Source organism: Rhamphochromis sp. 'chilingali' (assembly GCF_963969265.1).
Source record: "Rhamphochromis sp. 'chilingali' genome assembly, chromosome: 1".
In the NCBI taxonomy this organism is placed as follows: Eukaryota; Metazoa; Chordata; class Actinopteri; order Cichliformes; family Cichlidae; genus Rhamphochromis; species Rhamphochromis sp. 'chilingali'.
The window spans coordinates 55,091,145-55,119,127 of NC_137929.1; the positions used below are offsets into that span (position 1 = coordinate 55,091,145).

At 40.4% G+C, this 27,983-nt stretch overlaps 1 protein-coding gene across 1 annotated transcript; it reads left to right on the plus strand.

Moving 5' to 3' along the window:
- The first annotated feature begins 4,692 nt into the window (after positions 1–4,692).
- LOC308406190 (alpha-tectorin-like) lies at positions 4,693–27,870 on the plus strand. The gene is made up of 20 exons (XM_080897052.1): positions 4,693–4,791; positions 6,071–6,090; positions 6,385–6,460; positions 6,882–6,982; positions 7,347–7,517; positions 7,709–7,780; positions 7,914–8,013; positions 8,151–8,280; positions 12,104–12,341; positions 12,563–12,713; positions 12,839–12,926; positions 13,027–13,089; positions 18,202–18,401; positions 18,511–18,642; positions 18,736–18,923; positions 19,631–19,782; positions 19,868–20,113; positions 20,196–20,355; positions 20,553–20,639; positions 26,471–27,870. The coding sequence occupies exons 3-19, from the start codon at positions 6,415–6,417 to the stop codon at positions 20,637–20,639; spliced, it is 2,325 nt and encodes a 774-aa protein (XP_080753178.1). The 5' UTR covers positions 4,693–4,791; positions 6,071–6,090; positions 6,385–6,414; the 3' UTR covers positions 26,471–27,870.
- Positions 27,871–27,983: the final 113 nt, after the last annotated feature.

Sequence of the window (27,983 nt, forward strand, 5' to 3'; positions counted from 1 at the left end):
GACAATGTTCAAAATGTCTGTTGAAATAAATAGTTTAAGACAAGTTTGAAATCTTTTCATTTTTATCTTCATGATTAAACGTTTTCAGTATTTGTTACTGTTGCAGTAGCATTATGATGGGAATAATAATAATAATAATAATAATAGTTACTTAGAAAGTAAGTATTGTAAAGCGCTTTGGGTGCCTAGAAAAGCGCTATATAAATCCAATCCATTATTATTATTATTATTATTAGAAAGGAAGATTTACTTTTTTTTTCATGCTGCTGGTTGCAAGTAGATTGCAAAGACTCCTTTACCAACCTGCATCAGCTCAGTGAAACATTTGAAGTGGAATTTCATGCTCTGGCACATTTGACATATTTTTTCATTTGTTCTGTTCTCTGAGGTGAGATGCCTTGAACATAAAAGTTTCCAATACAAACTAAAACATGGCACGCTGAAGAAGAGGTGTGTAGCTGAGTCTACAATGTCAAGAATCATAACAACATTTTTAACATCACTTCAGTTTCTGTTTGTAAGTTTACCATGATGTACAGTAATGTGCAAAAGTCTTGAGCAACCGTTCATTTCTTTACATGTTGCTGAGAAGAGGAAATAGGTGCAGTGATTTATTGAAACATATATGGAAGTACAGTACATGGAAAAACAAAGTTCATACACAGCCTGAACTGTATTTCTGTAATTTCTTTTTCAGAAATATTTTCCTGTAGGACATTTAGAGCTCTACTTCATTTTCATGCTGAAAAATCAAACAATTGCCAATCAAACACTTTGGTGCATCAGAACCTGACAGTATTTTTCTGTATTTCCAGTTGTATCAATTTTGACAGGATTCTCAACAGCACTGGCTGAAATGAAGCCCCAAATCCTGAAAATTTAAACTGAAAATGTCAAATGTTTATTCATCACTCCGAGAAGCTTTTAATTAATGGTTATTTTTACCACTAAATGTTTCAGTAAGTTGCAGTTTGCTTTATGATGGCAGTAATAGTAAAATTTTGAAGGAAAGTTAACGTTTTGATTCTAACGCTGCAAGTATCGATGAGAACACACATTTGTAAACACATCGAAACTCTCAATGTGTGAGAACAGAATTCAGAGCATGTGTGAGTCATTAGCATCAAATCTGATCTGGCACAAAACAACTTTGTTTCGTTTAGAAGTCACGAAGAGTCATGAAGAGTCTAAGACAAGATGATGTGGAGTCATTTGCACTGCACCTGTTAGCAGAACAACAATGCAAAGTACTTCAAACATCACATACTGTTCATACTTAAACCCTCACAGTACAAAGAACTAAAAAAACAAACAGGAGCAGAAACTGAAACTGTGGATGCAGAGTCACTGACAGCTAAAAGAGCAAAAAACAAAACAAAACATGAAAAACAAGAAGATAAAGAACAGCTATTAACAATCATGATACAGACAAACAGCAAGATTGTAAAGACAAATCTAAATATCAGCATGTATAGTAGCTCACCTGTGAGAATAGCTTTAATTAGCAATGATGCTAACGCTGTTAACATTAAAATTGATACAGTAATCCTCTGTTATGGTCAAAGAACAGATGATGGGTTTTAACAGCATGGTATTATAAAGTGTCTTGAACATAAAGGTTTTATTATTGTTACTAGTAAAACAAATACAACACTGAAGAAGAGGCATGTAGCTGAGTCAAGAATAATAACAACATTTTTAACATCACTGAAGTTTCTGTTTGTAAGTTTACCTTTGAGCCATGGCTTATTTCTTTACATGTTGCTATGAGGATAGGGAATATGTGCAGTGATTTATTGAAATGTGCAAACATATATGGAAATACAGTATACAGGGTAAAACAGTTTGTACAATGAACTTGAAAGTGAAAAATATGCACGATCACCTTTACTCTTCCATACAGCCTGAACACTATTACTGGACTTAATTCACTCAGGTTCTGTCTGTCGGGTCACGTTAACTTCACTGTTTTATTTACAACTGAGCAAATCGGTTTGGCTCAGATTAAAGTTACGTTTCATAACTGCATTGTTTTAGTGAAGTTTAATGTCTCACCAGAGCACATGTTAGACTGAGCCATTCGCTTTGCTTTATTACCTGGTGTTCATATGTGTTGGATTTTTTTCTTAACCATGAATTTTGAGATAAAACTAACATTAAAAATCATTTTTATAAAAGATAAGATAAGATAGAACTTTATTAATCCCTCGGGTGGGTTCCTCTGGGAAATTCGGTTTCCAAAAAAGCACAGCACCGACAGAAGTTACAGTTACAGAATGTTATATATATATATATACATACACACACACATATATAAATACAGAGACAAATATAAATAAAAATAAAATATACGAAGGGGATAAATAGAATAAATAGGAATAAAAAATAAAAATACAAGTGAAATAAAAATACAAGTGAAGTTTGCACATTTCAAGTATTGAGGTCTATTTGCACCATTGACTATTTACAAAAGTATTGCACAAAGGTATTGTACAGTGAGGTGAAGAGGCACTACAGCTAAAAGAAGGAAAGAGAAAGTTTACTAAGATAAAAAATAAAAGCAGAGTAACATCTGATTTGTGTGTGGTGTTTTTTTTAATGTTGGTGTTTCAGTCATGTTATGTTTAACTGTCAAAGGCTTGTTAGAAACTAAGAAAACTAACACTCCTCATGAATGAGACTAAAGGTAGAACGGTGTCCTTTACAACTAAAGATGTTATTAGCACCTCCACATTTATATCATAGTTTATGATATAGCACGTGTATTTCAGTAATAGCCTACTTATTTCAGTGTAGTGGTGAACAGTCACACAGCTCACGTGGGCGTTATCTGTGAAATTTTATCAAACTGCACTTTAGGTAAGCTTTAAAGAGTCAGATCTGGGATAGTTGGCTCCTCTAAACAAATTGTGCAACATGTAAGGTCTCCTCTTTACATATGCTGTGATAGGCTACATACATTTGACTGAACACTCAGGTCTAACTTGATGTTTTGATAATCACAGTGCCATTAATGTAGGGCACAACTGCTCACAGTTACGTCAAAAGGAAATAGTGTTTGGTATTCATGATTCCATACACTATAAATTAAGTGAACTTGTTACAAACACGGTTACAACACATGGCTTCAAGGCTTCAAGCTATATTTATAGAAAATTGTGTTTTGTTGCAGTTTGGAGAGCAAAATCTTTTAAATGTCAGTGTGATGACTCCATTTTCACGGATGAATGAAGAAGCATGACGACATTTGTTTTATATTGTATAACAATGTACAACACTGCATATGTTTTACAAATTTCACATATCATGCAGCTTTCTGTCCAGTCAGAGGTATTGAAATGTCAGCTGACTGACCCTGTCCAACATGCTTACACATATCTCATCAATCTTGCACACTATATAGGCTGTACCTCAGGAGGTTGTGCAGGTCACTTACTAACTGAAAGGTGGGCTGGTCGATCCTAGTCTGCTCAGGTCTTCATGCCAAGTGACCTTGGTCAAGATAATAATTTCATGTTGCTCACATATGAATGTGTGTCAGTGTTAGATAGGTAGCACTGAGAACAAGCATAGAAAGAAAGTTGTGTAAAGTGCTTTGAGTGCTCAGATACATTAGAAAAGTGCTATATAGGAACCAGTCCCTTCACCATTATCCATATAAAAATCTATTTATCTGGACAGAGTATTGATCAATTATCATGCAGTGTTTTCATTTTTCATTTATTTTTATTGATTTTAGCTTTATCAATAATTGTGTCTGGAGTACAATACAGAAGTAATAGTGCACTGAGGAAAGAAAGTTCTGGTTCTCGGTTGCTGCAGGTCTCAGTGACTTTCTACCTGGAACTAAAGAGGTATTTACACATTTACCAACCTGCTGTTCCTCATTAGCTCAGAGAAAAGCACAGATCTTCCTGCTCTGTTACATTTGACACTTCTTTTTTCTGTATTATGAAAACACACATTTCATAACTCTGATCCTTTGAAAGCTTCACGAGTTCAGTAAAGCTCTTACATCTGACATACGTCAAACTGACAAAGAACCTTTACATAATGGAACATGGCACCGTGAAGAAGACGCATTGTTTTTGTGTCTTCTCAAAAAGATTTCTAATGTGACTCCAGCTTCTGTTAGTAATGATGTGTTACTGTTGAAATGTGAGCCGTTTCTTTAAAGAGCCCATAGTCACAGCTGCCTCCACATCAACACAAGTTCAACATGAGTGAAACAGAAACTCTGACTCCGTCTATGTGAAAGGTTCAACATCCCATTAACCATTATGGAGTCTCTGATATAAAACTATGATATGATCCAAATCTTTTTACACATACAAAACTGATTTACAAAAAGTACAAAATATTTATGACCACATTTTGAGCCCATAGGTGAGGTCAAATGTCTTTTTACATTACACCACAGTCAAGAAGAGTGTGAGACAAAATGTAGACGCAGTTGCATCACAGCTGTTAGCAGGACAAAGAGCTTTAAGAAGACATGAAGAGCATTATTGTTGAATGTCTTTAATCCTGCAGTGACAAACTTATTTCAGTGTTTCCTGTTGCTGTTGTCCTGTTTGTGTAAGAAGAGGCTGAATAAGCATCCATCAGTGGGAGGTTCCCATCAGGTGGCTCCACCATGGACTCCACCTCCATCCCCGCTCTCCAGGATCCACATAAAGAGAGACGGACGGAGAGAGCAGCGTCTTTTTCACAGAGACACCACCTGCAGAATCACCAGAGAGCCTCCTGAGCAGCAGCCTTCATCCTCCTCATCCTCCATCAGAGCTGCAGGTAAGACGAGCTGCACACCTGGACTCTTGCTCTGCCTCTTGTAACACACATCAGGACGGCTCAGTGGACACATTTCAGAGCTGAACAACACATCAGTGTTAGGACTGTTAACAGACACAAACACATCACAGACAGATGAAGGTGTGAAAGCCGACTTTTAGTGTTTTATCCAGATGTTAAAAGCTGAGTTCAGTGTTTTGGGGCTGGTGGTCATCATTCCTCCTGTTCTTACTGGACGTCAGGAGATCCTTTCCTGATGTGCTTGGAGCACAAAGCTCCACAGAGAATAGATTTGAATGTTTGTCTAATTTATCATTGTTGGAGACAAACTTCCTCAAACTGAACTAAAGTAAAACAGAAACATTTTATTTGAACATCCCAACCTGTTGCATGGATACGACAGTGCCGTTGGTCTGTTAGTGTTTCCTGTCAGGAACCTCGCTTACTTTCAGCTCAAGCTGAGCTCAATATCCTGGCTTTTTATGCACTCACACTTTTATTTACTTGTTTTATCTGATTTATTATTTATTTACTGACTGTTTGTATGCAGTGTATATTTGTATAACTTCTACAGCACTTTGGTCAACAGGTTGTTTTAAACGTGCTGTATAAATAAACTTTGACTGACACATAAAGTAAAGCCAGCTTTGCATTGTTGGAATAATTTGGTGAATTTCCAACAAGCTGGTGACTCGCCCTCCTGCCCCTCCCTCACTTTTCTTTCTAATAAAGCTTCTCATGTCCATGGTTGATGAGCTTCAGCTGGTTAGCAAACACCAGTTTGTCAGACCTGGACCAATCAACACTGTCAGCTTACAGGTGCTGTCGGAGGAATGCAGTGCTGTGATTGGTTGGTGATGATTGGGTAGTCTGGTCAGAGACGTGAGTGTGACTTCTGCCCAGATAAATTGTGAGGCCTGAACACATCTTTACTTTAATAAACATTTATTTTTATTCTGGAGCCCCGAACGCCTCAGGCTGAAGACACGCCCACTTTTATTTAACCTTATCTAAAGGAAGCTGCTGCTCAGGTCCTGGTGACAGAAACCTGTGAACACGTCAAAGCTGACAAAGAGTCCGAACACAGCGTCACATGACAGGGTTTTTGTGTTTTTACAGAATAAAGTTTTTTGTATTTTGTTAATGTGTGATGTTATATAGAGCTGATAATGTTTTATGCCATCTATAAGTTTGTCTTTGTATCACTGCTGTGACTTTGTGTTTGTGTATAATTTGACACATTAAACACTTCAATAACTGATTTTTGTCTTGTTTTCAGCAGAATCACAAACAGCACAGGTTGGTTTTCCACAGAAACAAAGCTCATGTTTATGTTTATGCTGGAGGCAAACACTGAACTCTATAAGTCAAAACAGAAATAATGTTGGGTTTGATGAGTCCATACACTACAAGTGAAGTGAACTTAATATAAACCGGCTTACAACACATGATCATGTTGTATTCTCTGGATGGTGAAGGCTTCAAACTTTATATTTGTGAAGTTAAACTTTACAGAAAAGTTTAAAGTATAAATAAACTGACTATAAATGTTAGAATTTCATGCAGTTTTCTCAAAATGTGTTTGTGTTTCAGGGATCTGTCAGCTGATTGGCCCTCTCCAACATGCTCCGCCCTCTGCTCTGCCTGTGTGCTCTCATTGCACTGACAGGTAAACGCACACACCTGGCAGCCATTTTGCAAGTGTCCTCAAAATACTCGAGTACAAAAACATGAGAGTGACGATGAAGAAAGCTTTAAGTACAAATAATCTGACATCGTCAGCAAAGTTTTATCTTTTTTTTATTATTCTTTAACAATAAAGCAAAACAAAAAGCCCTTTTCAATTGAACTTCTCATCTTTGCAGTTTTATTACCTTCAGTATCCAGAAGTCTATCAAGCTGTCGTTTCCTGTTATCTTTGTTTCCAAGAAAGCTAACTGATGATGTCATAGTAAAGCTTTACACTGATTGGTGAATAAACGCTGTTTAATCCATTCATGAAGTCAGTTATTCAGCCTGCAGCTCTCCCTGTTTGTCCGACCAGCTAACAGACTGTAGCTCACAGCTCTCATGTGTCTCTGTGTCTTCAGGTGCTCAGTGGTCCTATCAGCAGACATTCACTGAGTCTTCAGTGTTGGACATCAGCTCATGTCCCATCACGTATTATGGACAGCAGTACGAGCAGCTCTATGTGAGTAGGATGAAGCCTGATGTTTTAGCAGATCTTTGTGTTTCCATCACTGTTGCTGTTTAGTCTCCACCTGTGGCAGAGATCATGTTTGCAGACTGAGTGAACATCAGCAGTTAATGAAGGTCACACACTCTCTGTTCACGGGTTCAGGCCCTCAGAGGGCAGCTGGCTTTGAACTCAGAGTCTCATTAATGTCCTCTGCAGTGATGCTGAGTATGTGAACATCACCTGATGCAGCTTCCTGAAGCAGAGCGAGAGCTCTGACTGAAACCTGAGCAGCTCTGACACCAACAGTTCAGCTGTAAATGACTCAAAGCACAAAAGATGTTGATGTTTGACTCGTTGTGTCTCTGATTTTCCGCAGGTGAACATAACATCTGGAAATGTTACCGCCTGTTTCAACGGCTTTTTCAGTCCTGAAACTGGAGGCGACTGTGTTGTGGAGCGTTCACGGGGCGCAGAGAGTTTTTACTTTCAGACATATTCATATAATTATTATTATGATTATTGCTACTTCTATATATCTTGCAATAATGTGAGTGTTTTTCTGTATCACACAGTTAAATCCGACTAGTGTCACTTTTCACTGTTTTACCACAAATTAATTTTATAAACACTGTAAACCAAAAATAAAATTTGAGGTTTTATCACATCAAAAACTTTTGTAAAAGCTTTTAGAGGAAACTTCCTGACAGTGTCTGAAACTTTTCTGTTTGCTCGTTACAGACGTATTTGGTTCATCAAATGTATAGGACACAACGATATCTGTACTCGTTCATTCAAAACTCTGATCCAACGGTGAGTCTCTGAGTGTTTATAAACAACTTTACACGTCTGTTAATGTTTAAATACTACATTAAATACTTTCTAACACAAACATCGTTGTCTCTGCTTTGTAGTCGTAACATTGATTGTGTTTGTTTCTGTCCAGGTGTTTGAGCTTCAGGTCGGTGGAACCACAGTTGATACAGTGAATGTTACTTCTGCATATACAGCTTATTACTTCAGCATCAGTGGATGCAGACACTCAGGTAAGTGAATCTAAAGCTCCAAACTCAACTTTGGGATTCTGTAAAATGTAACTATTTGAATGTTACGGTGATGTTTGTGCTCACAGTTGTTAAACGAGTCAGTGATCTGTGAGTGTTTGAATTCCTTCAATCCTCAGGTCAGATGTATCGACCTGGTACAGTGATCAGCTCTGATCCAGAAACCTGCTTCAGTCTCACCTGTCATGAGACTGCAGTCCTCAACACCTCCAGCTGTGGTCCACTGGAGCGTTGTCAAGGCAACAACATGTAAATATGTCTTCTTTGTATTTAAAAGAAAGCAGGAAGTGTTAGTATTACATCAGCAGTGACTGAACTCATTTTGATCAGAGCAAAGAGCTTCTCCTTCTTCTTCTTCTTCTTCTTCTTCTTCTCAGTGAACAGTGAGTTTGATAAAATGCTCAAACTTCACACACAGCTGCTGATTCACAGCTGGATTATTTGATGAATCACATATCAATTAAACCCCTTCTGTTTGTCTGGCTGGTGTTTACTGTAGTGCCACCATCAGGTTTTTCTCTGAGATGTCTTGAAAAATGAGAGCTCCCACTGGTGGCTGCAGCTCCCAACAGCAGCTCATTAAGATGTTCATGGTTGGATTTTTTTTTTTTTTTTGATGACCAGGATATGTCCTTACATATTAAACAAATATGTAAACATGTATTTTCTTCCATTTGCGCAACATCTCTAAAATTAGAAATATCCTGTCTCAGAGTGACGCTGAAAAACTAGTTCATGCATTTATTACTTCCAGGCTGGACGACTGTAATTCATTATTATCAGGAAGTCCTAAAACCTCCCTGAAAAGCCTTCAGCTAATCCAAAATGCTGCAGCAAGAGTCCTGACAGGGACTAGAAAGAGAGAGCAGATTTCTCCTGTATTGGCTTCCCTTCATAGGGCTCTAGACTAACTTTTTGCCACGGTTGCACTGGTGCGCCCAACTTGTTTTTTCAACTGCATTGCTTAACACCACTGTTTTAAATGTTCACTTTTTTTAATTGCTGTCCATACAGACAATATTGATTCGTGAATGATTAACTAACAATCTCGTCAAGACAAAGTTCTTTATTTAGAGCAAAGTTCTACACGAAAGATAAGTTACTGAAAAAGTGCTTGTGCTTAAAGTGCGTTGGCACTTTGGCACTCTTTAGCAATATTGTAGGCAATGTTAAACTGAATCATCATCTCGGCTCCTCTGACGACCTGTTTGCTGAAGGACAGTGAGGAGAGGGGACACTTGGGCGGTGCATTTATCACAGCATATAATGTGTTTTCTGGATACACTGGTGCTTTTTCAGCGTTTCAATTCGAAACATATTAGCACAGTTCACAAATGCAGTATTGTCGGCCATGGGCTTTCCACACTCACAACCGTACAGGCAGTGCATCATGTTGTTAACTTTATTGTATCTTAGCCAGGGAAACTGGTCAAGCCACTCTCTTCCAAATGTATAAATGTCCCCCTTTCACGTTCAGTGGGCTCTGGCTCTGGCTGTGGCTCATTATCTGAAGCCGTCTCAGGACCAGTGTTAGACATAACCTGAGAGGTTGGTGGCTGCGAGTCAGAGCACTGGTTATACATTTCAGATGGATCAGGCCTTAACTCAACAAAAAAGTTATTAATCGTCCTTTTCATCTTTTCTTAATGCCCACAGCTGCATCCACTTCTGTCAGGCCTAAGCTGCTCACTCGGGCTAAATATAAACCACAAAAACAACACTTCTCATTCTCTACATGTTTGAGAATGAGACGTCACTGGTTTCAATAATCGATCTGATTCCAATTCACAATGTTCAGATTTGCTTCAATTCCCTATTTGATTCAATTCAATTTTGCCTCAGACAGTCAGAAATATTATAATTCTGATCATTTATCAGTGCTGACACTTGTGAGGCTTCATCAGAGGTGTGAACATCACAGCAGATGCCTTTGTGTCAAAGTAACTGAGGATGAAACACAGAAAAACATGAAGGAGATTTTCCTGGCCTGGATTTTTATAGCAGATAACCTTAAAAACATTCTGCAGTAGATTGAAAACTGAAGAAAAACATGACTCAACATATAAAATTACCTGATGCTGCTGAAGTGAATGTTACAGAGGTTTTATTAAAAACTTGCTAAGCATTTTGCAATGTGGCATCATTTTAAAACTTTCTTCAGTATTAAACAGCAGAAATAAGCCTTTCTTGTCATTTTTGAAAAAGAAACAGCTGCTGTCAGTGCTTGTACACAATAGTGTGAAATAAGCAAATGAATGGGGGAGAGAGAGAGAGCTGTGCTGGAAGTGTGATTTTATCTTGGTGGAAGCAAAACAGCAAAGGTAAGAGTGAATTAATGAGGATGTTATCAAACGGGAACAGCAGTTTGGATCTTCTTTTGCTGCTGGCTCAGTGAATTTTGGTTGGAGAGTAAAAAAAACCTGCAGCTCAGAATCTGTGAGCTTTTTCAGCCCCGACAGCGTCTCCATTAGTGATGGGATTTCCGTCTGTTTTTAGAGAACCGGCTCTTTCGGTTCGGCTCACTAAAAAGAGCCGGCTGTTTCGGCTCCGAACCGGCTCTTCAGGTTGTTTTGTTGCTTTAATTAATTTATTATTAACAATAATATAAAATTATGCACAAAAGGAATTACTAATGTAAAAAAAAAGTAGTTTTATTTATATATGTTTATATATAAATATATACGGTGGCCCCTAGAGACAAAACACGTACAAACTCCAAAACACATTTCTAGCATGAACTGAACTTCCAAAGCAGAGCTACTAGATCACTTAAATTACACAATTGAAAGCATGTGTGTATTGTTTGTGTATTTATACACAAGCCTTCATATATAGTCAAATAATTTAAAAAAAAAGGTTCATTTACCTGTTACTACCACACACCAAATCCAGTTATTAGTACTTCCTGGCTTGTGTAGCCACCAGTGTTGGGACTAACGCGTTATTAAGTAACGCGTTACAGTAACTACGTTATTATTGTGGTAACGAGCACGGTAACTAGTTATTATGCCAAAACCAGGAACGCGTTACTCGTTACTGGGATTTAGATAGGCTCGTTATTCGTTACTTCGTGTGGTGGCTATCGCGGAGCTTCCACAGATTCAGTAACATTAGCAAGTGGTGGAGGCCAGCAGGTGGATGAAGGAAAAGGGAGGCAAGAGGAGAGACCCGAAGTGGCCGCTGGTCCGAGAGTGTCAGGTGAACTGAACTTCAGGTAAGAAGTTATGACCTGCAGTCCATCTGGGTCAGATATGAACCAAGTTTAGGTGGAGTTTACTTTCCTTATTCTGACTTTTTCCGAACTGCGTGCTAGCTAGCATGACGGAGTTTCTATACAGCTGGGTGTTACTGATGTTGAACTTTATTTTGTTCATAAGGTTAATTATTAGAGTTGCCAACCGTTCCCTAAAAAACGGAATCGTCTCGTATTCAGAGAAAATATTTCGCGTTTGGTATTGAGGTGAAAAGGAACAGTTTGTCCCGGACTTCAGCTGCAATGAAAAAGACACAAAGCTGGAGTTATTCTGTGTCTTTGCTGCACAGCTGCCTCTTCTTCTCTCATTCTCCCCCCTCCCTCTCCTGTTTCTACTTCAATCATGAAAACTGATCAATGATCAGCTGATCGGCTTTTCTCTCTTGTTTGTTTATCGCCCACTTTGCGCCAGAAAGAGGAAACCAGCAGATGTTGCGCTAAACAACAGCAGCACGTTTAAGCTTGATCAGCTGTTGTTAGAATTTATTTAATATTAATTTCTAGTATCAGCTGATGTTTGCTGGAGCCACAGCTGTAAAGCTGCTGGTCATGATATCGGTTTGTATATCTGGTGAGAGGGAAACATGAAGATGAAACCATGAGATGTCCTTACTGAATCATCAGAGCTGAACAGGTGATGGAGAAACAGGTTTACCTTTTAGGTGACATGAATGAGTTGGAGAGAAGTTATGAACTGTTTCTGACAAATAACACCAGGATCCTTTTCTAAGTAGCTGACAGCTGGTAAACTGTTGTTGTGATTTAAGGCTATAAAAACAAAACAAAACTGAATAATGTTGAATTTTCTGCCTTTATCAGCTGTGTGTCGGCCTCCACCTGCACTGTGACCGGCCCCACTATCATTGACGTCCACGGCCAGATTAACTCCATCCAGGATCGCTGTGCGTACTCTCTGTTCTCGACTCCGTCACTCCCAGACTTCCATGTTTTGGGGAACTTCAGGGACAGACGTCGTAAAGATGTGAGCTTTTTGAACAGTGTGACGCTGCGTGTGGACGGGCATTACATTCACCTGGAACAAGGTGGGAGAGTTCAGGTAAGCGACCTACAGCCACAGTTCATGTGTCAGAGTGGAGTCTGATCCAAAGTCCTCCCTCATCCTCTGCTGTGTCTCCTCTCATCGTTCTTCTCAGGGCTGTTAGAAGCAGTTCTTTCAGAGCTGCTGAACTCAGTGGTTGTTGCTGTGAAATCAGCCTGTTTGTGTGTTTGACATGTTTCACTCAGTGTTTCCTCCACTTTGTCTCTGCTGTGATGCAGCTGGACGACTCCACACTGACCCTCAGCAGCTCATCTCAGCTGGTTCATGGTGTGCAGCTCTCTAAGGACCAAACTGGAGTCACTGCTGAACTCACCAACCTCAACATCTCTGTCTTCTTTGACGGCGACACCGCACAGATCCTCTTAGAAGGTACAGAAGATAAAGTTTAATTCATGTAACAAACTGTAAACTGTGCTGTTATTAATTGAGCTGCTGTGTTCATCCATTTTGAATATTGATGCTGATCTGACTCATTCTGTCCTGATCCTGTGCAGGACCTGCTGGTTCATCTGTGGAGGGTCTGTGTGGAAACTCCAGCAGCTCTCTGAGTGACCTGAGGCTCTCTGAGTACAGCTCCACCAGGTAAGACCTCATCACAAGCTCAGAGTCCCTCTGACTGCTGCTGCTGCAGATATTCTGTTTGTATGAATGAGCCTGAACTTTGTTGTTTGTCGCCCCCTAGCTGTGAGATGCAGTACAGTGAGACTGCTGACAGCACGATCGACTGCACCAGTGTGACTGAACGGTGAGCAGACTGATCCACACAGCAGGAAACATCTTACCACTTTATTTCTAATTCACTTTAAAACATCATAACAGCTGAACAAAGTCATGTATAAAAACATAAGAGAACCAGAACAAAACATCAAATCGCTGTAAGTTAAGATAAAATAAACTTTTATTAGTCCCACACGTGGGAAATATTTTTGGTCACGGCAGAAAGCACAAGTTAAGAGCAGTAAAAATTAAGAAAAAAACAATAGGATAAGATGAGACATAATTACATACTATAAAAAATAAAACAACATTGTGATGGACCGAGTTAAAAAAGCAGGAGTCAAAGGTTTATTAGAAAGGTAGGGTTTTCATTTAACCCCCACAATTTTAATTACAAAAGTAATAAATGTTGAACTCATAAAAGAGGTCAAAGAAACAAAACTGAACTCGGGCAGAGAACTGCAATCTTAACAAACCAAACAACTGCCCAAACAATCGTAACTGACCTAAAGAGGAAATGACACACAGGTGTGTGTGTGTGTGTGTGTGTGTGTGTGTGTGTGTGTGTGTGTGTGTGTGTGTATAGATAGATATCTATCTCCCCATCTATCTATCTATCTATCTATCTATATAGTACTCGTTAAAAGTCCCCCGATACCGGGGACCAATACCACGGTCTGAGAAAAGTCTGTTTGAGCGGCGTGTAAGGGGTTAATCACAGGCGCCGAGTGCCCGCGCCGAGTGCCCGCCCCCAGGCCCCGGCTGCAGCTCAGAGCGGGGGAGAAGGGGAGGCAAGACATGTCAGCCGTGTGGAACTATTTCAAAGTGAATGAAGACGACAAAATAAAGGCGGACTGCAAATTGTGCTCAGCGAAATTGTCCAGAGGAAGCTCGAAAGGTAGCGCATTTAACACAAGCAATTTAATCAAGCACCTAAAATCCCAACATGACAATGAGTACAAGGAGTTTACCCACACTTCTAAACCAACACAACCCACGCTGCAGCAAACTCTTGCAAGACGAGAGAAAATGTCCAGAGACAATCTACGTGCTGTGAAAATAATATACTTCAACAACATGGGAATAGAGCAGCTGCGAGAGACTTCAATATTAATGAATGAATGGTACGGAAGTGGAGGAAGCAAGAAGAATGAGTTGAGTAAAGTTTGACTTATCTGACTGCTTTGTTTCACTTAATGCGCCTTGCAATCCGGTGTGCCTTGTGGTCCGAAAAATACGGTACTGCAAACTAAAGTCTGATTTTGCATTATTTTAAATTAAGAAATAAGAATACATTACTTGAACTTTGTCACGATGGAACAGGGAGGACTCAGGCGCAGACTGAAAAATTACAGAAAACTTAAATTTTATTTACACACTCCCGGTGCACTATATACAGGTGAGGGGAAAGGGTCCAAGGTTCCCAGGGGTACAGGGAAGAATCAGGAAACGTCCTCTCTCGCACAGCTCCACACGAACAGCACAATTCTCTTGGAATGGTCCTTTTCTCACACACGCCACTCTCACTGCCGTACTCACAAATAGGCTTCGGTGTCCAAACTTCCAAACAGAGCACGAAGGATCTGCACACAGAGATGAGGAATTAACAATGAGAAGAGTACTCAAAATTGGCTTAGGCTAAAGTAGCACTGACGAGCGTTACTCAATAGTCCAGACGAGGTGCTCTCAATCACTGCCTTAAGTAGTGAGAGCAAACGAGGTGAGGAGCCACAGGTGATTGCTTGCAGGTGGTGAAGGCCACGGACGGGAGCCCACAATGAGCTGCGCCCAGGCAGCGTGTAGAGAGTGAAAGGAGAGAGATGTACTTCAATGTACTTCAGGCCCAGCAACACACTCAGACAAAAACTGGTTCTTCCCAAATGCAAGAACTCGTAAACACAAACTTAATAATGTAGTGTGTGCTGTACAGTGCAGTGAGGAATGCTCAGATCTGAACATGTTCACATTTTGGACAGAGAGGACAAATGGTTTGAAAGAGGAGTGAAAGAAGCCATTTATGTCCACTGTGAGCGACCATCTTTGAACAGAGGCGGTGGTTTACGATACCAACTGTCTGCCATCTATAATCCAGTTCTGACATCCCTTCCCAGACGCCTTAACGCCCACTCACATCCTGGGCCTTTTGACCCTAAGAAATTACATGATAGGGTGGGGCCAGGTTTCACAGCGAACTCACCCGAAACCTTGGCTTTTTTCTTTTCCTACACTCGCCTTCACCAGTGATGGAAATGACGGCATTACTAGCGGCGTTACTTTTTTCAGTAACGAGTAATCTAACTAATTACTATTTCTATTGTTACAACGCCGTTACTGTTACTAACAAGAAAATGCAGTCATGTTACTATTTTTCAACAAACATCGGTTGAAGCTGTGTTCAGCTTACCACACCTTCTATCAGCTGCACGGAAGTAGCGGTCTACATAATTAATCTGGGTAAATGGCTGCAAGTAACTGTGCATATGATTTTAAAATTGCCAATTTATATTTGCATTTAAAGTTATGAAATATGATTCAACAGAATTGTTTGCGGTTGTTACAGTAAATAATATAGATTTTTCTACTCAGATTTTATGATTTTTGTATGATTTTAGATCAATTGTGTTAATACAAATAGAAAACAACTGTAAATTCAGACACTTGAGGCTGTGCTGAAAAGGATGATACTAAACAAGACAAAGTAAATAGTTTTTAAAGGTGAAATGTAGAAGTAAAATCAAAAGTAGTTAAAATGTCCAGTTATAACCTTTTTAAAGTATCGCAATATTTGCTTTTCAAGTAATTCATTACTTTTAGAATCTTGTAACTCAGTTACTAACTCTGTTACTTTTTTGAAGATGTAACTAGTAACTATAATCAGAAATGGGCAGTACCGCGTTACTTGTAACGGTAATGCAAAAACGGTAATTAGATTACCGTTACTTTCCCGTAGGAACGCTGCGTTACTGCGTTACTAAAACCGCGATTTTTTTGCGAGAATGTCTCATGACAGTGACATAAGCGAGTGCGACAACAGCTGTGTGCAGATCAACAATGGATAATATATTGAGTGCGGAGAGTGTATGAGCGTGGAAGTACTGACCTTACTTTGAGTTTGATTCCATAAAAAGTGACAAAAACATTAGCGTCCGTTGTGCGTGGGAAGAAAACTTCTTTTTACAGCGAAAACAAAATCCCTAAACTTCCAAGCAAGCACAGAGTACGCAACGACGTAATGGGAAATTCACGGATTCAAACTCGCGGATTCTTCCACTGACTGCTGCGGCACACTTACACCAGGGTAAAATCCGCCTACCGCAGTCCTGCTTTACAGGTGAAAATAGAGCAACAGGACCGCTAGTCTTTGGTTTTATTTATGTTCTGCTGTGTTTTACTTGCATCTATTTGAAAGAGTGAGTGTAAACACACAAAAAATATTTCATTTTATGTGCTGGAATGTGCAGAAAATAGGTTTAAATGTTAAACTAATTTCTTCCAGTCAGAGAATGGTGCATATAATTAAATTTTTGCTTGATGCATAAAGTTAAAAGATTAAAACTGATAAAACAAGTTAAAAAAAGAGACTTTTCCATTTGATTACATTTTGTATGATGGATTATGCAGAAAAAGTAGAATTGGGCTGAAAGATCTATCGCTTTATCACCTCTTCAGGTTGTAAATCGTGTTTTTAAAAAAATAACCAAGTAACTAAGTAATTAATTACTTTTGAAAATAAGTAATCAGTAAAGTAACGGGATTATTTTTGGGGGGAAGAAATCAGTAATTAGTTACTGATTAATTTTTTCACTTAACTTGACTAATACTGACTATAATTAATTACTTTTTCAAAGTAACTTGCCCAGCACTGGTCTTCACACCAGGTTTCACAATGAGCTCACCCAAAACCCTGGCTGATTGTGACCCACACCCGTTTTCACACCTTGGCTCATGTGATTAGGTAGAGGATCATTAGGGGGTCGATTGTCCCTCTTGGGGGATACTCCCACAGGTCTTAAATCTGGGACTCTCCACCGCTTGACCCTAGAACTGAAGAACCTTTTTGAATGTGAGGTCAAACGTCCTCAAGCAACTTAAAAAAGTCCAGACTCTTTTTCTTTCTGTGCCCTTGTTTATTTGTACCAGTTAAAAATCATGCAGCGCTATTTTGTAACAATTGTAGAATGAGAGGGGGGCCTGTCTAATTCCAGTCAAAAGAGAATTACAATAATCCAGACGACAGGTCACGAACACATGGATCAAAGTGTCTAGGTGGTTTCTAGGAGGGGGACTTAACCACAGGGTTGACATATGAGTCATGTTTAAGGCTGGGGTCTATTTTCACAACTAAATTGGTGATGCTGGACTTTTTATGCAGGACCAAAGAGGAAAGATCTAAAATCATGACCTCTGTCTTTCTTCTTTTTTCATTAAAATTAAAAAGGTTGAGTGCCATCCACCATCTTTCTGTATTATACTTAAATTATGTGTGTTGTGTCTGCACCTCGCAGACCCCGCTGGTTCAAAGACTTATCACCCGTTAACAAAGCAAGACAAACAGCTTAACCGTTCTTTACTTGCTAGTAAGGGGAGTCTGGTCGGATCCTCAGAGCAGCACTTTTGCCCTCGACCTCAGACGACTCCAAAAGAACCAGCCTCCCCTGCAGCCTTTTATTCTCTCACACACAGTTTCCCAAACAGCCACTGTTAAACCCCCCTATGGTGCGCCATAAAATGTCATTAAACTAAGGCACTGAGCATGTGTATGTAACTTCCTGATCACAAATGATCATCTCCCCTCACCCTGTGTATGGCTTAACCCCTCTAATGGTACACAAGCACAGGTGAGGTCATAAATGGCAAGAAGTAAACAGAGAACCTTCACATAGGGTTTCTGCAGTTAAACACTATAACCAATTACCTCCCCCACCTAGATGTAGGCCGGGAGGAGGATGGAAACAGAAGAATGTTGTTGATCATACAGTTTGAACCAAGGCTTACAAATTTAAGTAGAAAAATGACAACTATTATCAAAATTAACCTAACAATGTGACTTCAGCACAGATGGAAGATAAAAACACCTGATCACAGATGCTTATTTTATTCTCATTAAGGTTTTTTTTTTGTTTTTTTATCTGTGGTACAGCTGTAATCTCCTGAAGGAGGCGCCCTTCTCCTCCTGTAACAGTGACATTGACCCAGAGCCCTACATAACCGCCTGCACCGACACTTTGTGTAAATATCCTGCAGTGGACGGACTCAACTGTCAGTTCCTGAAGGCCTACGCCAGAGCCTGCAGTCTACACAACCACACTCTGGATGGCTGGAAATCAAAGACCGGCTGCTGTAAGACCTTAATAAGACCTTAATAAGCTCTCCTTTGTTAAAGACCTGAACTCTGGAGTTTTAGAGCTCCCATGTTTTCAGGATAATACATCAGTGTGTTCCTCTGTAGCCTCTGAGGCCTTCTGTCAGGACAGGACCTGCAGCGATCACGAGTTCTGTGGTGAGAAGACGGTCGGTGGTGACACTCGCTGCTTCTGTCGGGACATTTTTGCCTCCAAGTACCAAGCAAACAACTCTTTTGGTACGACAGCTGTGACATCACCATGAAAACAGGGCTGAATAATGGAGGAAAACTTCTAACTGTGATTTTTCTGACTGATATTGTGACGTTCAGGTGACCCAACGGTCTGCATGCAGGACTCTGCTTCAGTCACTCTGGTCGGTTGTCTCCTGGAGGACAAAGACATCAACTACTCTGCCTTACACCTCAACGACCCGACCTGCAGGGGTCAGGTGGATGAGCTCACCCACATGGTGACCTTCAGCTTCAACAGCAGCAACAGCTGTGGGACGGTGGTCACGGTGGGTTTCATCTCCTCCTCTTTACCTTCTACAAGCAGCCAAACATCTTCCAGCATCTGCTGAGCTTCTCCTGCTCTGCTGCAGTTTGAGATCTTTCTGTGAGATCAGCTTCACCTCTGAGCTCTGTGGCTTCTCATCACGTTGATGATCTGTGAAGTTCATACACAGAAACATCAGAGTAGGAGTTTGATTCAGTACAGGAAGAAACTCTCTAATGTTTGTGCTGTGTCAAAATAATGTGACTTCATTTGATGTGCTCGACTCGTCTGCGTGACACGAGCGGTCAAAGGCAGAGACAGAAAGGAGACTAAAGCTGTTGTTGTTGCTTTTAAGAACAAAGTGAATGAGTTTGATGTTTTTGACGTGTCTATTTAGCAGATTGTTTCTGATGAAATCTGTGATTATAATCAATGACAAGATGTCATAAACATTGGACTGAAAAAACAAGGACACTTTCTTAACTTCATACGTCTGAGTTAGAGGTCCATCATCTTCAAAGTGTTGATGTTCTCAGATTAAAATCACTGTAAAGAGACTGAAAATAAAGTTAACGTGGCTTCATGTGTCTGTGCAAATAAAGCAAACAGAGCATGATTTACATTCACTTTTTCTAATTGAATAAAACTGATTCAGTGCACTTTGGGATTAATAAAGTGAATGTTAAAAGTTAAAAGTCAGTAACAACATCTGATTGTGTGACTCCACAGACCAACAACAGTGAACTCATCTACAAAAACACCATCATGAACCAGAACAGCTCCTCTGACATCATCACTCGTCACGACCAAGTCTACATCGACTTCTCCTGCGTCCAAACTCAGCCGGACATCAAGACTGCCACCTTCAGGATCAGAGACAGGTGTGTGGTTGAGTTACTTTAAGATGTGAAGCTTCTCATGAGGTTTGTGAGTCAGAGAAACCTGAAGTGTGTTTGTGTTCTGCAGCTCTGTGATCCAGCACATCACATCTGGAGTTTGGGATTACACTCTGACCATGAAGGCTTTCACCGACGCCGGCCGCACACAAGCTGTGCAGTCCAGCACTGAAGTGCAGCTGAACCAGAAGATCTGGGTGGAGCTGAAGACTGACGGACTGGATGGAGACATGGTCATCATGGTAACCGACTCCTGCTGGGCAACTGACCAGCCATCACCCGACAGCACTCCGAGATACGACCTGATCATAAACGGGTGAGACAGACTCAGAGAGTCATGTGGTTTTGATCTCTCTCATGGACTCCTGAACAAAGTGTGTTTTCCTGTCTGTGAGCAGCTGTGCCAACCCTGCTGACCAGACGGTGCAGGTGGAGGACAACGGACTGGGAACCTCCAACTACTTCTCCTTCAACATGTTCGAGTTCACCGGGGGCTCTGGTGAAGTTTTCCTGCACTGCAAACTCCACGTGTGTCCCAAACAGAACAACTGTGTCCCGGTACAGCTTTGTTACCAAACACATCACACACAATCAAATGTATCTCTCTTCTGTTACGATCATTAAACAGGTTATTTTCACTTATTCTTGTTTCTATTCTGACACAAAAGCTCAAATGTTCTCAGCAGATTCAGTCCTGAATGAAAGGATCAGTGTTGATCTTCTAAAGTCTGGACTTTGTCTCTCGTTGTCTTTAGACTTGTCCTGCAGGTGCTCGCAGACGCAGATATGCCAGGTCCAAATATGAAGGTGAAGCCTTCATCAGCATGGCCTGGACTCATTAGGTAAGACACAGTCTGCTAGTGCTGAGAAGTGTTTGTAGACAAAGTGCTGATTGTTAGTGCTGTAGCAAATATGCTTCCCATAGAAAAATGTTTTATTTAATTCAACAGAAAGATATTTACTAAGTTCCTCACCAATGAGTTTGTGTTTCGAACTGTCCTCATGTGATAAACTAAATGAACTGCTGAGTGAGTGAAAACTCTTGGTGTGTCATCTGTAGCCTGACAGTCCAGGATCAGGGTGAAGGCCTGTAGTGTTTTCAACAAGGATGTTGGTGACACTGAGTTAAACCACAAATCAAGACCCTGGAGATTAGTTGCAGCTTGTTTAATTGTCTCCATGAACATCTGGGGAAAACTGAAATGACAGATAATAAACTCCATCTCAACAGGTAGAAGCATGTTTACATCAATAAAGTGCATAACGCTCACTAAAACATTCATTTCAGCAAACTATACATCAATATCCAAACCTATCTGTGTAAACTATCGTATAAAGAAACTTCCAGCCTGAATAATTCAGAGTAGATGGCATCTGATTACATTTCTATACTGCCTTTAGCATGTGGAGCTAGTTACCCAGCAAAAACCGAGCTGCCGGAAGTACTTGTCCTGAACCGGAAATACATTTTAGCTCTTTTCCTTTTAACAAAAACGTATCTAAAGCATGAATTATACATTTTAACATGTATTAATTTTTTTTTAATGACAAATATGTTTAGAATTATTTATTTTAAACGTATTAACTTATTTATTCAGAAAAATGCCTTAGGGCAACATACTCCATGCCTGGCCTCAGGAGGCCACTATGTTAAACAAACATTATGCAATCAGTCCTTTGGCAGGAGGAGGATAAATTCTGTAACTGGTCTCATAAATGTCTTTACATACCCTTGATCGCATGTCTTTACCTCAATCTTCCTTACTCGATTGTCATTGCTTGGGAATTTGGCAGTGATCCTGGCCATGGGCCAGCTGTTTCATGCAACCTGCTTGTCCTTGAGCAGAAACAGGTCACCAACTTGGAGGTTTCTGCGTGACCCAGTCCATTTCTGCATTAGCTGCAATGTGGGTAGATACTCTCACCTCCAGCGTGGATAGGGGATAGGACGAAAGGTTTCTCTGTATCAGTGGACACTGGGACGAGCGACCTTGCATTTATTATGGCTGTAACTTCAGCCATGAGTGTCCAGATGAGTACTTGGAGGTGAGTGACTTAAGTTTTTACTTGTGGTCTAATTTCTGAGTCCTTATCTGGTTCAATCAGGTCAAACATTCCACTCACTTTTGTTGTATCTGCGGCTGGATGGTGGATGAAGGGTGGTCCGGGGAACCAGGTGGACTTTTTCAGTTGGAATGCTGACAATGACCTAGATCAGGGGTGCCCAATCCCGGTCCTCAAGAGCTACCGTCCTGCAGCTTTTAGATGCATCCTTGTTCCCACACACCCGAATCAAATGAATGGCTTGTTATCAGGCCTTTGCCAAACATGATGGCATGCTGAAGAGGTAATCAAACCATTTGATTCAGCTGTGTTGGAGTAGGGATGCATCTAAAAGCTGCAGGATAGTAGCTCTCGAGGACTGGGATTGGGCAGCCCTGACCTAGATGCATGGTCTGGTGGATTTTCCTCTGTGTGCACATAATGCCACTATTCTGGCTTGATGACTGGCGAATGCGCCGTACTCTGTTGTGAACATATGCGTAAAACCTTTTTGACTACAGATGTAGCCAAGCACTACCTTACTGTCTGTATAGAAGTGCACTGCATCAAAGTTTAAGTCCAACTCATTTTGAATGAGGTCGGCCATTTCTGCTGACAAGCTGGCTGCACATAGTTCAAGCCTTGGTATTGTAGGTTCTGACAGGGGGGCTAGTTTTGCTTTGCCTATTACGAAGCCTACCTCGACGTTCCCATCTGTTTGATTTGCCTTTAAGAAGGCTATGGCTCCTATGGCCTTAGTAGAGGCATCTGAGAAAAAACACAGTTCCTTGCGCTTTGCTCAACTTAGTGAGGTGGATGTGTAGGTTCTGGGAACATGTAGTTCTTTTAGGTTCTGAAGGGAATTTCTCCACATTTCCCATCTGCTTTGTTTATCCTCTGGAAGGGGTACGTCCCAATCTGAACATTCTGAAGTAAGCTCTCTGAGTAGGGCCCTTCCTTGGATTGTAACAGGTGCCAATAGGCCCACAGGATCGAAGATGCTATTGACAGAGGACAATACACCATGGCGAGTAATTGGCTTGTTTCAGTTGGCGACTGAGTAAGTGAATGTCTCTTGTTATTTCCCAAATTAAAATTAGTCCAAGGCTTCACTGGGATTGTGTCTCTTCACCACTTAAATCTAAATTTTTAATGACAGGAGCACAATCTTTTGGGCAGAAGGCCTGCAAAACAGCCTGAGAGTTAGAAACAAACTTATGCAGGTGCAGGTTGGGTCCAGCGAGTGGGGCTTGTGCTCTTTGAAGAAAATCTATAGCCTCAGCAGGAGAGGAAACAGAAATCAAGCCATCATCTACATAAAAGTGCCTCTCCACGAACTTTACTACATCTGCACCATAGTCCTTTGAACCTACTCTGAGGCCTTGCGTAGTCCATAAATGGCAACAGCAGCAGATGTTGAGTTGCCAAACACGTGGACTTTCATTCACTCGATAACTTCTTTGTTTAGATCGTTGTCCCTGTGCCACAGAAAACGGAGGAAGTTGCTGTGGTCATCACGCACCATTAAACAGTGAAACATTTGCTGTATATCTGCCATGATTGCAACATTTTCTGTCCGGAAGATGAGAAGAACTCCGACGAGTGTGTTACTTAAATCGGGGCCAGTAAGGAGGACATGGTTAAGTAAAGGTTTTTGTGGGTGGTAGACTCCAAATGTTGGAAGATACCAGCACTCTTCTCCTCTTTTCAGTGTGTGTGTGGGTGTGGGACCTCAGCATGACCATTGGAGAGGATCTTTTCTATAAAGGCCACATAATGCTGCTGTGTTTCAGGTTTCCTATTTAGCGTCCGTTTTGAGGATGAGAACCTTGTGGCTACCTGTTTTCTGTTTTTTGGTAATTGCTGGTGGGGTTCCTTAAACGGAAGTGGGGAAACCCAACTGTTTTCCACATCTCTGTACATAGCTTGGTCCATTATTTTTAGAAAGTGTCCTGTATTAAGTGAGCTGGTTTATTGTCGTTATCTGTCTGGTTAAAAAAATGTTTGACCCAGAGTTTGTTTGGGCGCTTTACCTGGCCTATTTGTGTGTGACACTTCTTTGAGTTGCAGAAGGCTGCTGCATGGTTCAAAAACTGAAGGGCGGCCATTTTCTAGAACAACTGTCTTCAGGGTGCTGACTGTAGGCCTATGAACATTACCCAGACAGACCCAAACAACTACAACCCACCCTAGGTCTAGGCACTGGGCAAAGGGGGCATTATGGGGGCCATTAATTCTCTGCCTGACCTTCTGTGCCGGTAAAACATCTGCCATGTAAAACACATCCCTAGTAGCAGGAGTATTTTGGCTTTAGGGTCTAGTTCTGGGATGTACTTTGCTATGGTTTGGAGGTGTGGCTGGTGTAGCACTACGCTGGGAGTTGGGATTTCACTCCTATTGTTAGGAATGTCCTGACACTCTATGAGCAATGGTAGAGGGATAACTACTGACCTATCCAGTGACTCGATATGGAAGCCTTCAGCTGTTTTACCCCATGTTTCTACTACACCAGAGCATGTTCTAAGATTGCAGGAGAAAGGTTCACTTTTAATGTCAAAAAGTTCGAAGAACTCAGGCTTGGCTAAAGAACAAATGCTCTGATCGTCTAGTATTACATATGCCTTAACAGCTCTGTCTTTGTAACCTTTAGGGTACACCAATACAAGACATGGAACATGAACGTCCCCACTGACCTGGACCGCACACGTCTGTGCAGCTTGTTGTGACATCAACTGTGTCGTGACCAATGTTCCCTCTAATTTTTCATGTGTCTGAGCAAACACACAAACTCCCTGAGCGATCCCTTGGACCACTGTGAGCAACAGCAGACGTGTGCACTGTGGTCACGCCGGCATCAAATCCATCCAAGTTACATGGTTTATTAAAATAATCAAATTACAGCATTTACATTTATGTTAGACTACTTTTAATTAACTGCTTTAACCCACTTACAATGAAAATTAAAATTAAAAAAAAAGAAAGAAAATTAAAATATATCTTGTTCATGACCTGTGTAGTATGTTAACACCATTGGAAGTAAAAAAAAATAACTTCAACTCTAATTTTGAAAACACAGTTATTATTTTTTTTAATAGAGCTCTGACTTGTATTATGAGTCTGAGTCTGTGGTCTGGGAGAGACTCCTGTAACTCTGTCTGCAAAATACAGCATATAATGACCAATGTTGGGCAAATAATTATATAGTTAGTTCTTCAAAAAAACTTACTGAGTTTTGAAAACAACAAAGTTTTTGCAGCTGTTTACTTAAAATGCTGCCAAGTCGTTTTTTTAAACAAACATTTCAAAATATGTATTTATTTACAGAACAATCAGGTGTTCTGCATCAAATCTGATGCCACACAAATTATTTGTGCCACTCCAAAAAATTATTTGTGTCCACTATGAGATAAAGGAGAACATCAAAAGCCTGATACCTGCAGGCCTGACAACAGGAGATGTATCACTCCTGTAACACCCGTAACACTCACCTCATTGTTCTCACACACAACACAACTATTGACTACACACTAACCATACAAGATTTGCGCTAAACGTAGCAAATCAAAACACCGTAGTCACTCTTAAAACTTCCCCCCTTTCCTAAACAACTAAAAGCCATGTTGCCATATCATTTTTTGATTGGTCGACATTTTTCGAACAATAGGAAAGGGTGAGGTTTTTTTTTATTTTGTTTTTGCTCACAGGCGGAGAGTGCTTTCGAGCGTTTTCCTTTTAAAATGCTGTTTTTACCGTTTCTTCTCGCAGTAAATATAAACAACAATAGTATTCAGGAAGAAAACCAAGCATTACATATGTTTTTATCATAACACGTTGTCATTAACCTGGCTTCACTCCACATCAGCCACGCCGCTTTGCTAGCTAAAACACCGGTGTCGGCACATAAGGACGCTGTCACAGCCTGTCAACGACGTTGATTAGCTGCGTGTATACGAATGTGAATAGCATCATTGGCTGGACTATGGGATAAGGTGGCATCGTTCTTATCACATACTGGAGCAGCCAGTCACTTGCTGACTAACACTGCAAAACAGAATTGTTAACGTATTTACTTTAATTTCAATTCAGGTTAGTTTTTTTTTGTGTGTGCAATACAGCTTTTTTGTGCACAGAGACCATGCCAGCAGTGCGCAATTGCGAACACGCGCAGCTTAGAGGGAACATTGGTCATGACTGCTTGCTCTCTCCCCGCCATTCTCTTGTGCTGGAAGTGGAGGCTTGTTGGTCTGTGGTGGAGGACTGTGTCGTGACCTGTGCTTTCACATTCAGAACACTTTGCTGAAGATTTGCATTCCTTCGCAATATGAGTGTCTGAAGAACAGCATCTGAAGCATATTTCTTTTCTCTTTAAGGAAGGCCTTCCTTTCATCAAGTGATTTCTTCCTAAGCATGAATTACACATTTTAACAACATGTATTTATTTTTTTTTATGACAAACATGTTTAGAATTATTTATTTTAAACGTATGAACTTATTTATTCAGAAAAATGCTTTAGGACAATACAAGGCCCATCTCAGCTCTGATGATGATCAGATGAGAGGAAGAAGTGACATGACAGAGAGGACTGAGGGTTGTTCAGCAGTCACAGTGGGGTCTGGTTTATCTTCTCAGGTGGTTTCCATGGTGACTCGGACTGACTTACAACTTACTGACCTCCACGATGATCCTTGACTTCTGATTGGTCCTAAGCCAGATTTTGGATGTTGGAAAGACTGAGCTCAGTTCTGCGGCAAACTCCCACAGCTGGAATAAGCAGATGTTTTTTTAGAGCAGGACCAAACTGTCGTCTTTGACACATGATAAAGTTCAGATGATGGTTTTTTTTTTTCAGTTTCATTAGTAACTTGGTGAAAGGGAAGAGTGTGAGCTGCATGTGATTTCCAGCCTAACCATATAAATAAATCTGGGGTAAATCTACACTCCTGAAACTTAACAGAATCAGATCTCACTAACACTGTCAGATATTTTACTTGAGTTAAGGATACCGGACATATTTATTTCTTGGCTATATTCATAGAAAGAAATATATGAACACAGGTCCAACGCATCCATGAACAGTGAGGCCTTAACCAAAGCGGTATCTTTCTTTCTCAGGTTGTTGTAATTTAAAATGATTTAGGTACAAAATGATGAAAATTTCCAGTGAATCAAGTAAAAAATGGTTTATGCTGTGAACATGAAGTGATTCAAAAGTAAATATGAAAATCATCTCTTTAAGAAGGTGGTAATCAGGGTAAAATATTTAAAGGGGATCATCTGGTTTCTTACTCTTTGTTTTGTAGCTGAATGTTGTAAAGGTGAAGGTGTGTGGATTTCTTTTTCACCTGTTATCAGACCATTACAATCATGTGAAGTATGCAAGCAGAGTCTCTTTAACTCCGATTGTCTTATAAAACAAGCCGGATGCAGCTCAAAGTGGACACAGCTGCTGAACTGTTATTAGCGAAAGAACCAAGAGAGGACCACAGCTGAGTTATCAAAGTTGTAATTTGGTCTCTTTAAGGCAGGTAAAACAAACCAGTGCTGGAGTCCATGTGACAGAAAACTGACCAGCTGTAACCAAAGCTGCAGTCAGCTGATCTGTGGTCGTATCTTTAAACAACTGTGTCACAGTAAAACAAAACAGTTGGTTTATGTGTTTCCCATTTGAGCTGCTGATTGGCACTTAAAGTTGCAGGACAGCATCACCTTTACTGTGATCTTTAGTGCTCTGATAAGCTCAAGAACATATGGAAGTTACATCTTTCCTTTTAGAAAACACACAGTACAAAGTGAGCATGATTTCATGGTGACTTTTTCCTTTCTGTGTTGTTTTTGGAGGCAGCAGTGTTGATAACAGCACATGAAACTGAGACTTGATGCTCTGCTTTGTCGCCTTCACGCTTTACTGTTTGTTCCAAAAGACCAAAAAAATAAATAAAGGACATGGGTAATAAAATAACCAGTTTGTTTTTTCTCTTCTTTGTCACTTCCACTCAGAAACTGTTTGTTGCCATCAGCTGTTTCCAGGTGTTTCCAGCTGTTTCCAGGTCCATTTCTCTTTCAGTTCTAAGATTATAAGATCAAAAGCACATTTCTTTCATGTCAGTCCGTCCTTGATGCATATATGTGTCGTACTGTTTCA